Source organism: Rutilus rutilus (assembly GCF_951802725.1).
Source record: "Rutilus rutilus genome assembly, chromosome: 4".
NCBI lineage: Eukaryota > Metazoa > Chordata > Actinopteri > Cypriniformes > Leuciscidae > Rutilus > Rutilus rutilus.
The window spans coordinates 6,727,928-6,740,741 of NC_140212.1; the positions used below are offsets into that span (position 1 = coordinate 6,727,928).

The 12,814-nt window shown below is 36.5% G+C and overlaps 1 protein-coding gene across 2 annotated transcripts; it reads right to left on the reverse strand.

The window, feature by feature from the left end:
• Window positions 1–1,005: 1,005 nt before the first annotated feature.
• LOC311288874 (uncharacterized protein) lies at window positions 1,006–12,363 on the reverse strand. Of its 2 annotated transcripts, none has more exons than XM_084406506.1 (19): window positions 12,121–12,363; window positions 11,773–11,966; window positions 11,552–11,650; window positions 11,350–11,445; window positions 11,138–11,248; window positions 10,940–11,063; window positions 10,115–10,534; window positions 9,188–9,434; window positions 8,011–8,192; window positions 7,701–7,926; window positions 7,093–7,235; window positions 6,147–6,396; window positions 5,861–5,979; window positions 4,961–5,201; window positions 4,753–4,859; window positions 2,986–3,235; window positions 2,714–2,820; window positions 1,381–1,639; window positions 1,006–1,280 (listed from the first exon to the last, which is right to left on the reverse strand). In XM_084406506.1, the coding sequence occupies exons 1-19, from the start codon at window positions 12,146–12,148 to the stop codon at window positions 1,070–1,072; spliced, it is 3,414 nt and encodes a 1,137-aa protein (XP_084262632.1). In that variant the 5' UTR covers window positions 12,149–12,363; the 3' UTR covers window positions 1,006–1,069. The 2 variants fall into 2 exon arrangements, with proteins under 2 accessions (XP_084262632.1, XP_084262631.1); XM_084406505.1 differs by having other exon boundaries at window positions 2,714–2,823.
• Between the last annotated feature and the right edge of the window lie 451 nt (window positions 12,364–12,814).

Here is a 12,814-nt window from a genome sequence, read left to right on the forward strand (position 1 = left end):
GTTCAGTAATAGACCTGTGGCTTCAGGATGCCGTTCGCATCTTGCTATGCAAATCCAAGACTGCCATCCCAGTCCCACACTATTGAAGCTGCCAAGCAGCTGAGACTAATTACATTTCAGTGTTAGATTTTACCCTGTGAAAACGTGTGATCAACTGAGACCACATGACAACAGCACCATTAGGCAAATGTCTTTCAGATGTACATATATATGAATGCAGAGTTCAGAGAGAACCTGAACATATAAGGTCCTGTATTTCTGCTGCTTGATAGTGGATGTTCTTGCTTAGGTTTCAGACGATTAAAGGTTTGTGTGTGTCCTTAATCCATCCTCCACAGTCCACATGACAGAAAATACCTCTGTCAGATCTGATTTATATTCCCAAGCTTAGATACACAGGAGAATTTGAGTCTTGCTCTCCCTCCAGAGGTAATTCAGGGGCACAAGTGTAGCGTAGTCAGGTTTATCACCAACAAGTAAAATGTGTTTTTCTCAAACATGCACTACCGTTCAAAGTTTTTAAATAAGTCTGAAATGAGGATGCATTTTCTTTCATGAAAAATATTCTAAAAACTGTAATATTGTGCAATATTAAAATGTAAAATACCTGTTTTCTATTATTTGAAGATATTTTTCAATGTAATTTATTCCTGTGATACAAAGCTTCACTGTCACATGATCCTCTAGAAATCAGTCTAATATGCTGATTATTATCAATGTTGAAAACAGTTGTGCTGCTATTTTTGTGGAAACTGGGATAATTTTTTTTCCAGGATTCTCTGATGAGTAGAAAATTCAAAAGAACAGCATTTGTTTAAAATAGAAATCATTGTCTATACTGTCATTTTTGATTAATTGAATGTGTTATTGTTGAATATGACTATTCAGTTCTTTCAAAAAGAATCGTTCAGACCCAAAACTTTTGAACGGTAGTGTATATTTCCTGGTAAAAAAAATTTGTTTGCATATACACTTGACATAATAAATGTGAAATATGTATATTTTCAATGTTAAAATACCTTCTCCTCATTCTCCATTTGTAGTTTGATGCCTCTAAATTGTGTGCACATTATTTTTGCTGTTCCTTTAGGGTCAAATCAGGACATTTTTGCAGTTCAGAATCACCTGAGCTCTGTGCTTTTGCAGACCTGCTAGGGTTTTTTCTCCCAACTGTCTCTGGCTCCTGAGCCGTGGTGGTTTCAGTCTCATCTAGAGGGTACTTCTCAAATATTTTATTTAGCTGCTTGAAGAACTTCCACTCCACCTGCTCCCCTTCATTTCTATGGGTTGAGAAAATTAAAAATATATATATACGTAATTCTTACATTTAATTAGTATGTTTTAATATTCCATTTTTGAGGTCAAAGTTGTTGTATCTACCTGTAATTATCAAGACACTGGCGGTAACTGGCCTTCAGTCTTTTAATCCTGGAGCGACACTGTTCGTCTGTCCTGCTGTAGCCCTTCTCGGCCATGACCAGTGCGATCTGCTGGAAAACAGGTTTGCGTTTGACGCAACCTTTCAGCCTCTCCTGGATAGGGTCGCTCCCCCAGATGGATATAAGTGTGTGTGTCTCACTGTCACCCCATGCCAGCTTCGGCCCTTCCACAGTCGGAGGTTTGGAGAGAGCTAAAGAGTCTGGACGCGCAAACACATTTCACAGGTCTACAAATGATAGATCTTCACAAATTATATTCAAACTTTTTGATATCAAGAAGAACTTATATAGAGATCCCAGTTAGAAAGAGAGACTATAGCTACATCTACATTAATCCAGATACATTTGAAAACGTCCAACCTTCCATCCACGCTGAGATCGCGCCCAAGGCATTTTAAAGATGCTCGCCAAAGTGGATACATTTCAAAATGCCTTTTCTGTGTTGACTGTGAAAATGGAGGTACGATGACACGTTTATACTAGTAGCCTATGTGCTAAAAATAAATGTTCACTCTTTCCCCACCATTGACGGAAATTTCCGGCTTTCCGTGTTGCATTGTTTTCACTATTATACGGTAGGGGGCGTGATTACAGATCTTCTGAAAGAGTACTATATCTCCAGATCAAAAGACGTGTGAAGAAAAAGCAGAAACAAACGATAGCATATGTAAGCAAATGTATATGCAAAATAACGCTATCATTAACATTAAACAGCATATAAATCAAAACTTTCAAACAATCAAAAGCTTTGAGGGTGTTGATATATGAGATCTACCCAATTTATGTTTTGATCATCGTTCTGAATCTGATCCGGACATAGTCTTTGACAAAAATTCAAAAGAAGTGTTTTTCTTAGCTTTTTGCTCAAAATGTTGCTTTTTTATGAAACTTTCCCACATTCAAGTGTGGATAAAAAAAGAATGTATGAAGCTAGAATAAAACACATTTTACACACTGTTTAAAAGCAGAGGCTCTGTTCTTCCTTTTGATATATTGCATGTTCAGATTTTCATACAACAAAATATTCTGGTGTTCACACATTAGCAATAAAAAATAGTGATTAATACATGAAATTTCTGACATATAGCCCCTTTAAGCTTTTTCCAATATTTCAGTTTGGACAAGAAACTTTTGGAAACCACTAGTGTGGACAAAGCATTTTGAAACTAAAAGTTTTCAAATGTATCTGGATTAATGTAGACGTGGCCTATATTTAGATTAAAAAAAAGAAAAGAAAAGAAAATAATTTGCATGACCAATTTTCAGACTGATACCTGAATCAGAATCAGTTATGGATTCCAGCTCACTGATGTCCTGGTCATCAGATGTTCTGTCCTTTAAAATAATCTGCTCCAGTTGATCATAGAATTTACACTCCTCCCTGCTGAAAAACACATTAAAAGTAGATACAGTATTGAAAATAGTATACCTCTATGTTCAGAATAGCACACACTATGCATTTATGCTGTGCAGTAAACAGGACACAACTATTGAATTCTGAACATAACCTTTAAGAACTAGTCATCACAGACTTCAACTCACTCACCCATCGTAGTAAAACTGGGACTTGAGCCTTTTTACACGCGAGTGGCATTGGACACCCGTTCTGTTGAAACCCAGTGCCATCATTCTCTTTGAAATATATCTGTATATGTGCCTGTTTTTCGGGCAGGACATGAGGCTGTGTTGCACACGGTCATCACCCCAGATATCCAGCAGGGCCTGCGTCTCCCGGTCGGACCAGGTCATCTTCCTGCCTGATTCAGATACGGCTACCATGGCTGCCTGCTGGTATTCTGAGGAAGAACGGGTGGATGAAGAGTTTAGGTTCAAAGAGAAACAAAAGAGAGAAATAAGAAATAACATTTTGCTTAAAGAAAATTAAGTTTTTCATTGTGACAGTATTTTCAAGATAGTTAAGCACAATTCCCATTACTGTAATGAAAAAAAAAACCTCATTCTATTCATAGCGTAAATGCAGAAATAAATTATAACCTATTGCGCTATTTTAAAGGTTACTTATTTTGTTTTGGAGTCTCCTACAATTGCTTTAAATACATCCAAGGTAAAAAAAAATTTTTGTTTAAACTTCAATTTTCCTAAATTTCCAGAATTCATAATTTTTTTGCGGGGGGGGAAATGTTACCTTTGTATGGAAGCTTGTTTCCGCCACAGAATAAAACATTTTAAGAGATAATTTCGACTTTTTATCTCACAATTGCGAGTTTACATCTCGCAATTCTGACTTTATTTCTCAGAATTTTGAGATATAAAGTCAGAATTGCGTGAAATAAAGTCGCAATTGCGTGTTATAAAGTCAGAATTGTGAGATATAAAGTCAGAATTGCGTGAAATAAAGTCAGAATTGCGAGATATAAAGTCAGAATTGCGAGATATAAAGTCAGAATTGCGAGATATAAAGTCAGAATTGCGAGATATAAAGTCAGAATTGCGTGTTATAAAGTCAGAATTGCGTGTTATAAAGTCAGAATTGCGAGATATAAAGTCAGAATTGCGTATTATAAAGTCAGAATTGCGAGATATAAAGTCAGAATTGCGAGATATAAAGTCAGAATTGTGTGAAATAAAGTCGCAATTGCGTCTTAAGTCAGAATTCTGACTTTTTTTCTCGCAATTGCGACTTTACATCACGCAATTCTGACTTTATAATACGCAATTGGGAGATATAAAGTCAGAATTGCATGATATAAAGTCGCAATTGCGTGTTATAAAGTCAGAATTGTGAGATAAACAATTCTGAAAAAAAGAAAAAGTACGTCTTTTTTTCCCCCCTTAAAATTGGACTTTATATCTCAAAATTCTGACTTTATATCTCACAATTCCGAGAAAAAAAGTCAGAATTCTGACTTTATAACACGCAATTGTGACTTTATATCACGCAATTCTGACTTTATAACACGCAATTGTGACTTTATATCACGCAATTCTGACTTTATAACACGCAATTGTGACTTTATTTCACGTAATTCTGACTTTATATCTCGCAATTCTGACTTGATAACACGCAATTGCGACTTTATTTCACGTAATTCTGACTTTATATCTCGCAATTCTGACTTGATAACACGCAATTGCGACTTTATTTCACGCAATTCTGACTTTGTATCTCGCAATTCTGAGAAATAAAGTCAGAATTGCGAGATGTAAACTCGCAATTGTGAGATAAAAAGTCGCAATTATCATTTAAAAATTTTTCTTTTGTGGCGGAAACAAGCTTCCATACCTTTGAGATTCACCCAAACCGCGAGTGAATGAGTGAACGAACGAACACACAACCTTCAAAGTCACAAACCTGCATCCTGATCATGTTCATCAAAGACATCCATTGAAAAGACCTCATCACCCAGAACCTGCTCCAGTTTATCATAGTATTTACAATCTATATTCTCTATGCCACATCTAGATGAGAACAATATGGAGGACATTATTAAATCTCAGATAAAAAAAAACACTTTCACTTTTCATTCATTTTCAACAAGCAAAAATAAAGCCAAACTCACTTTTTCCTTTCGTAACACTGTCGGAAATTCTTTGTCAGGTTCTTGATCTTCCATCTGCATTGCTCTGGTGTTTTGAAGAATCCCTGACTGTTCAGTTTCTCTGCTATATCAGCAAACACGTGACCGTTATGGACCGATCCTCTCAGGGCTTCCTGCACCTCATCTTCCGCCCAAATGTCTATTAGAGCTACAGTTTCAGAGTCTGACCAGGATGCTGTCTGGTCCACCCTGCTGCAGGTTTCTGACAGAAGGAAACATGTTATTTTCAACTGGATTATTAGAAATGGGTATTAGGTATTATACAAAATCATTTTGGGGTTTCTAGCAAAAAAAAATATGCCGTAATATAAACCCTTAATTCTATGTACTATGTTATAAAATTACACATATCAAATTCACTTATCAAGAAATAAAATAATTTTCCTATCTGGCACATAGACGTTTACAGGGGTCCTATTATTTTCCCCATATTTGACATTGTTGCAGCACCTCTCTTCCCAGTCTGTCAGTAACGCTTTGTTTAGTTCCTGTATCTATGAAACCCCTCCTTCTGAAAAATCGCAATGTGCTCTGATTGGTCAGCTGGACAGCCCCTTACCATAACCGCAAGTTTTAACTCACTACTAACTAACTCAACCAGGCCCAGACCCTTTTTTCTGCGTATGCCTTGAATTATTTAAATGAGGAATATTGTGATGTGTTTGTTCCTGAAAAAGACTACAATCGAGGCGTTTCAGGGAGTTCAGAAATAGTGTGCACTGATATAGAGAAGAACTCCCTTTGGAGTGATTATTCGCTTTGTAACTTTGCAGACCTTTTCCATGCTCAAACAGCAACATTACACACTAAAGAAAGTTGAACATGTAAAAAAGCATTATAGGACCCCTTTAATAAAAGTACCTGATTTCATGTCAATGTTGGGTTCATTATCTCCTGACACTTTGGATGAAGCATTCTTTTGAAAAATGTGTTCCATCAGGTCATAGAACTTAAATTCGACACGTTCAGCTTCAGGTGAACTGCACAGAAAAAAAAAAAAAAAACACACACGCTGAAATTATATGCATATTCCATTAAAAATTATATTTAGTGCTCAGGCCATATTCACAAATAATGTGCTAATGTGATTGCTCTCTTATTTGGTGCTGAAAACACAAATGTCTCTTGAATGCGGTCGGCCACTGACCTGATGCTGTCCCTGCACTGCCTGTAGCTGATTTTGAGTCGTTTGATTCTGGTATGGCACTGCTCAGCGGAGCGCAGGTATCCGTGAGCGTTCAGCTTCTCAGAGATCTCTGTGTAGATGGGGCCGTTGTGAGGGCAACGCTGAAGGTTCTGCTGGACCTGTTCATTTCCCCATAACTGGAGGAGAATCAGCGTCTCTGCATCGGACCAGGCAACCTTCTTTCTATCATCCATGCAGTTCATTGTGGTTTCTGTGTTGGGTGATCATAGGAGGACATGACACACATGTATTAGACATTTTTGGACAATTATATCATGCTTAAAAATGTATAAATTGTTTGCATGGGCAAACTGAAATGGCTAGATCATGAAATCAAGCAGCATGTCTTCTTTGTGTTGAACATAAGTACAATACCATTCAAACTTTTAGGGTCCATACGATTTTTTTATGTTTATGGGAAAAGTGTCTTATGCTCACCAAGGCTGCATTTAATTGATAAAAAAATACAGTAAAATTGTGAAATATTATTACAATTTAAATGAACTGTTTTCTATTTGAATATATTTTAAAATGTAATTTATTTCTGTGATGGCAAAGCTGAATTTTCAGCAGCCATTTCTGCCGTCCTCAGTGTCAAATGATCCTTCAGAAATCATTCTAAAGATTATTATTATATTGAAAACAGTTGTTCTGATCACTATTATTGTGGAAAGTTGCCGTGATACATTTATTCAGTATTATTTGATGAACAGATCAAAAGAACAGCATTTATTTGTAATAGAAATCTTTTGTAACATTAAAAATATCTTTACTGTCACAGTTGATTTAATGTGTCCTTGCTGGAAAAAATAAATAATTCTTACTGACCTCACACATTAACAAGACACAAACAGCAGTGTATTACAAAACAACCGTCTACAGCAGAGTAACAGGAATGAACAGATACCTATTTCCTGGTATTTGTACACCTGGTATTCGATGTCCGTAGACTCCTCCTTTTTGATCTGTGATGAGCATGACTCTTCATTAGCCATAATTCTCTCCATCTGTTTATAGAATTTAAATTCAACTTGCTCTTTGCCCTCGGTGCTGCAAAAAGAATTAAAGAACAGCACTATCAGTAATTTAAAATAATACAACAGTGCTCTGTAAATTAAATTATATTCACAAGATTCTCTTGTCAGCTGAGTTTAGCTTTTCCTCTATCAGGAATTCGTTAAAGGGTTACTGTCATTAATTACTCACCCTCGTGTCATTCCAAACACATTTTTGATTAAATCTGAGAGCTTTCTGTCCCTCCATTGATAGCTACGCAACTGACACTTTGATGCTTATAAAGAGATCATAACACTAATCCATATGAATTAAGCGGTTTAGTCCAAATTTTCTGATGAGACTCGATCGATTCATATGATGAACAAATTGAATTTAGGCTTTTATAGACTTTTAAAGTCTTATGGATTTGGAACGACATGAGGGTAATTAATGAAAGAATTTTAATTTGGGGGTGAACTATCCCTTTAACAATGATGTCGAAGATGCTAAAGCACTCACTGTTTACTCTCGTGAGACTGTTTGAAGCACAGCTTCAGTCTTTTCACTCTACTCTGACATTGCTCTGCTGTTCGGACGTAACCGTGAGCGGCCATCTTTTTGGAGATCATGGCAAAGATGTGTCCGTTCTGGAGAACCCCTCGCAGCTCCCGCTGGGTTTTGTCTTCTCCCCAGATCCTGATGAGGGTTTGCGTCTCCAGGTCTGTCCATGGGATATTCCTGGTGCCTTGAGAGGGTGTAAGTGAAACTTTGGTCAATAATACAGCAAGTCTAATATAGGTCATATATTATGCGCAGAACATTTGAGTACCCTCTAGTCCGACATGACCAAGAACATCCCAATCAGTGTCGTCTTCTGCCTGCTGTCCTGAGGATTCTTCTGGAATGGTGACATCATTAATGCTTTCTTCCTGTTCTGTACGGCAGTCTTTACGGCAGAGAATTTTCTCCAGAACATTATAGAACTTCCATTCCGGTCTTTCTCCTCTCACACTGCCAAACAAACACAGATTCAGTTCAGTTATAATCAAAGAAAAAAATTATAATCAGAATTCAGTTTTAAAGGTTTCTTACATTTCAAAGATTTATATACACTACTGTTTAAAAGTTTGGGGTCAGTAGGGTTGCATTTATTTGATAAAAAAAAATACCATTACAATTTAAAAGAAATGTTTTCTATTTGAGTGTATTTTAAAATGTAATTTATTCCTGTGATGCAAAGTTGAATTTTCAGCAACATTACTCCAGTCTTCAGTGTCACATGATCTTTCAGAAAAACATTCTAATATGCTGATTTGTTGCTCAAGAAATATTTCTTATGATCAATGTTAAAAACAGTTGTGGCTTCATATTGTTATGGAAACAGTGATATATTTTTTTCAGGATCCTTTGATAAATAAAAAGTTCTAAAAACAACATTTATTTGAAATAGAATTTTTGTAACATTATGAAATGTTTCTTTACTGAAAGATAAAAGATTTAACTTCTTAAAAATATATATATATATAATCTGACGGACCCCAAACTTTTAAAGTGTAGTGAATGTCATGTCTATGTCTTATGTAAAAAAAACATTTTCTTATTTTTTATTTTTATTTGTTGCAAAAGTCAACATTAATTAACATTCACAATAATAACAATAAAACCAAAAACAATCATTAAGGTAGTAAACAGAGTCTATTTTGATTTCATGTTAACTTCAAATCAGGGTTTTTATCATTAAATAAAACTATTAAAAACATTTATTTTAATTGAAATAAAATAAAATATAAAAATTTGTTAAAAAACTTAAACTAAAGGAAATTAGAAATGTTGCCTTGACAATAAACTGAAAGTTTCAGTATAAGCACTAACATTATACACTAGAAATAAATAAAACCTAAAACTTTAAGTAAAATTAACATGAAAACTAAAAATATAAAAATAAAAGCTAGTTACATTAATAAACTATAACAAAACCTAAAATAACACTTTCTGAATTAACTCACATGTTTTCATGGCATTGTCGAAAGCTCATTTTTAAGCGCTTTATCCTGGTGTGACACTGCTCTGCTGTTCTGGTAAACCCTCTCTCGAACATCTTCTTAGAAATGAGGTTAAAAATGTGTCGGTTGCGGGCACAGTCTTTTAGACTCCGCTGGACGCTGTCTTTCCCCCATATGTCAATGAGGCAGAACGTTTCTTCCTCTGACCAAGGAACTTTTGAAGCATCAGAGGTCTGGTACGAAGACTCTTCTGGGTAAATAAAGCAGAAAAGCATGTAAATCAGCTCAGTTGCTCATATTATCATTATTAAACTAGATTTTTAGCAGTCCTTGCACAAGCTAAAGTTATCTTTATGATGCTAAGGTGTTGTGGGTAGAAGCTAAAGTGTAATACTTTGCATGAATGCACCACTAATAAATGAAAACTTAGATTTAAAGAGGAACTATTATGCCCTTTTACAAAGTCTCAAAAGTTTCAAAGTTGAATGTTCAAATAAACACCCTATTTTTACATCTTTGACATTGTTGCAGCTCCTCTTTTCCCAGTCTGTCAGTAACACTCTGCTTAGTTATTTTCTCTATGAAGCCCCTTCTTCTGATTGGTCGCCTAGACCAGAGTGGTCAAGCGCTTCGAGTGTGTTCGGGAAATGTAACAACACATAACTGCGAGTTTCAACACACTACAAACCAACTCAACCTTTATTCTCAGTATGCCTCGGATGGGAATTATTTACATGAAGAATATTGTGTCGTGTTCGTTCCCAGAGGCGTTTCAGTTCAGAAACAGTGTGCACTGATATAGAGAAGAACTCCCTTTGGAGTGAATTTGTAACTTTGCAGACATTTTTCATGCTCAAACAGCAACATTACACACTAAAAAAAGTTGAAAGCATAAAAAAGCATAATGGGTCCTCTTTAAAATGAACTGACCTGTGTATGCCCCCAAATGATTGATAAATGTGAACTCTCTGGACACTTCTCCACTGTCGTCTCTTTTCCTTTTAGAGGATTTTTTCGAGTTTCTTTTGGTGTGTGTCTGATTCAGCTCTTCACCAACAGAGCTGTCATCATAACTGTTCCTCTTTTCTATAGATAGGGCACCCATGATTGGCCAGTTTTGATCATCATCATCATCCTCTTCATCTTCTCTCTCCTCTGAATCTATTTTGAATTTTCTCTTTTTAGACTTGCAGCTGGGCGTATCCAGATCAGTGTGGCAATCATCTTTGTCTTGACCATCTAAATCGGCTCCCGATTCAGGCGGGTCGCCAGATTCTGTGTGATCGCTGGATATGACGACTCGAACCAGCGGAGGGAGAGATTGAGATGAAAATGTAAAGCTGTTATGAGCTGCGACAAAGAGACAAATTAAACCTCAAATTAAAAATCCAGGTGTCGGATGGACATGATACACAAGTAAGAAAGCTGAACAAAAATGCTTCTGGGGAGAGTAATTAATTGAAAGTAGTAGGACAGAATACATACATGTTAAAATTAAGTGCTTTTTGCATTTTTTACTGCATTTTTAAAGTTTAGTCACTGTCACCTTAATGAAACTGTCCCTTTGTAATTCCGGTTTCATTGGTGAAACTGTTCTATTGTCATTTTGACGGCATAAGCCATTTGATTTACAACTGCAAACACAGATGCAACTGCCTGAAACCGTCAAAGTTGTTTCTTGTATTCACATAATGCAAATGCATCTGATATAATCTTTCACATAGATATGACATTGTTTAACGTAAAAACTTCTACCATTGTCCTGAAGATTTCCATTAGCTCTGTGGCGTTCAAGCAGGGTCTTTATTTGCTTTGGGACCAAAACTGAATGAATGCATTCCTCCAGAAGAGACGGACAGGCCCTGAGCCAAGAGACCGTCTGTGGAACAAAATCAAACCAACGGTAAGAGAAATAACACAGTGAGTGTTCTTTACTGATGTTTCTTGATGTACCTGTGAAAGGTCTGGGACTGAAATCATCCGGTCCAGCTGTAGGAGGAAGTCTTCCATAAGTTCCTGTAGGGTTTTGTCAAACTTGGGTCCGTATTCATCTGGGAAAATGTTCTATTAATTGCAATGGGTTGGGGGAAAAATTATTTCATGGCACGGGAAGAAAAACAGCAAAAACCAAGTGAGTTGTGTGACCATGTTTATGTGTTTGTAACCTGGAAGAAATGCTCCCTCTCTTCGGGGTTGCTGATAAGGGTCCGAATGAGGTCCAAGAAGCAAGCCTCAGATTCCTCCATGTCTTCATCAACAACCTGCAGAAATATGCTTGAATTTAAATCTAAGCACAAACGTGATGTTTCAAGCAGACAGCATGCGTTGTCAACAACCTCCAGATGTGGATGATTTGACCTCACTGACCTCATCACTGTTGACACAAGGAGCACGGATTCGATCTATGTGAAGCTGAATTTCTTCCAGGTCGACCTGATGTTGACCACGACATAGCTCCAGAAGACGCTGTGCAAAATAACAGATACAATACTGGAACCATTGTCTTCTTTAGAAACTGAAAAGCTATTAATCTTTTACATGGTGGATCCTAAATGTTATCTGTTTTTGTGTACTGTGACATTTCATACCCTTGCTCTTAATCCAAGAATAAGCTGAGCTCTCTGATGGTCATTTAGAAGCTCTGGCACAGTCTCTGTCACCATGATTACAAACTCCTCCAGCATCCTATAGTGCTTCACCTGTCTCTGCTCTGTCACCTGCCACATGGCTGCAGACAGCAACCTCAAGGGTGGAACCATGAAGCTAATCAATGAAAGAGGGTCTGATAAAAAAAAAAAAAAAAAACCAAGACCATTAGGAACCCATTTTGACTTGATAGTCTGGATTTAAATTAGCCTATCTTATAATTGCATTGCCATTTTAAAATAAATAATTATAATCTCTTCCAAAAAGACATAGGATAAGAAATTACTCACCTTCGATTTTTGTCCACAGAGCTTCCATTGTTTACAACTTCAATCAACTTTAAACAATCTCGAAATTAATATTTTAAAAAGCAGTGTAACATGATTTAGAAGAAAGGCGCTATAAAACGGAATACTTTTTAATTTCGATGTGCTTTCCACCTGACCATTTCGTTCGTTTCAAAACACTGGACTGAACGACACAGATTCCGGTCTAATCCGCTTTGGTCTGGTCTACAGTGTAGTTCGAGTTCTCCCTCTGGTGGTGCAAAACCACATTATGCTAGTTTTGAACAGGCCATCTCACAAACCCAGCTTCCAAACCATTCTTTCGACTCGCGATTATTTTGTATGCTTTTTACTGTTAATATGGTTTCATCTAGACTGGTCTGGGACAAGGACTTCAGAAACATTCTGGATTTACGTTGATATTTTAAAAATGGAAAAACTGAGGGGCTTTTATTATGAAGGATGTGGCCATGGATTTAGCTCATGAATACTTAATTTTATCATACCAACGTTGCTCTGGTAACCTTCCCGGAGTTTCGACCACGTGTTCTTATTAATATTCATAAGCCACACGTCAACGCCTGCCATTGGCGAACGTCGCGTTACATAATTGACGTTCATGAGTAATATAATTTATAATTCAGCAGTCTGCAGTTTAAATCCCTCTGTTGTTTAAGTATCAAGTAAATATAATTCA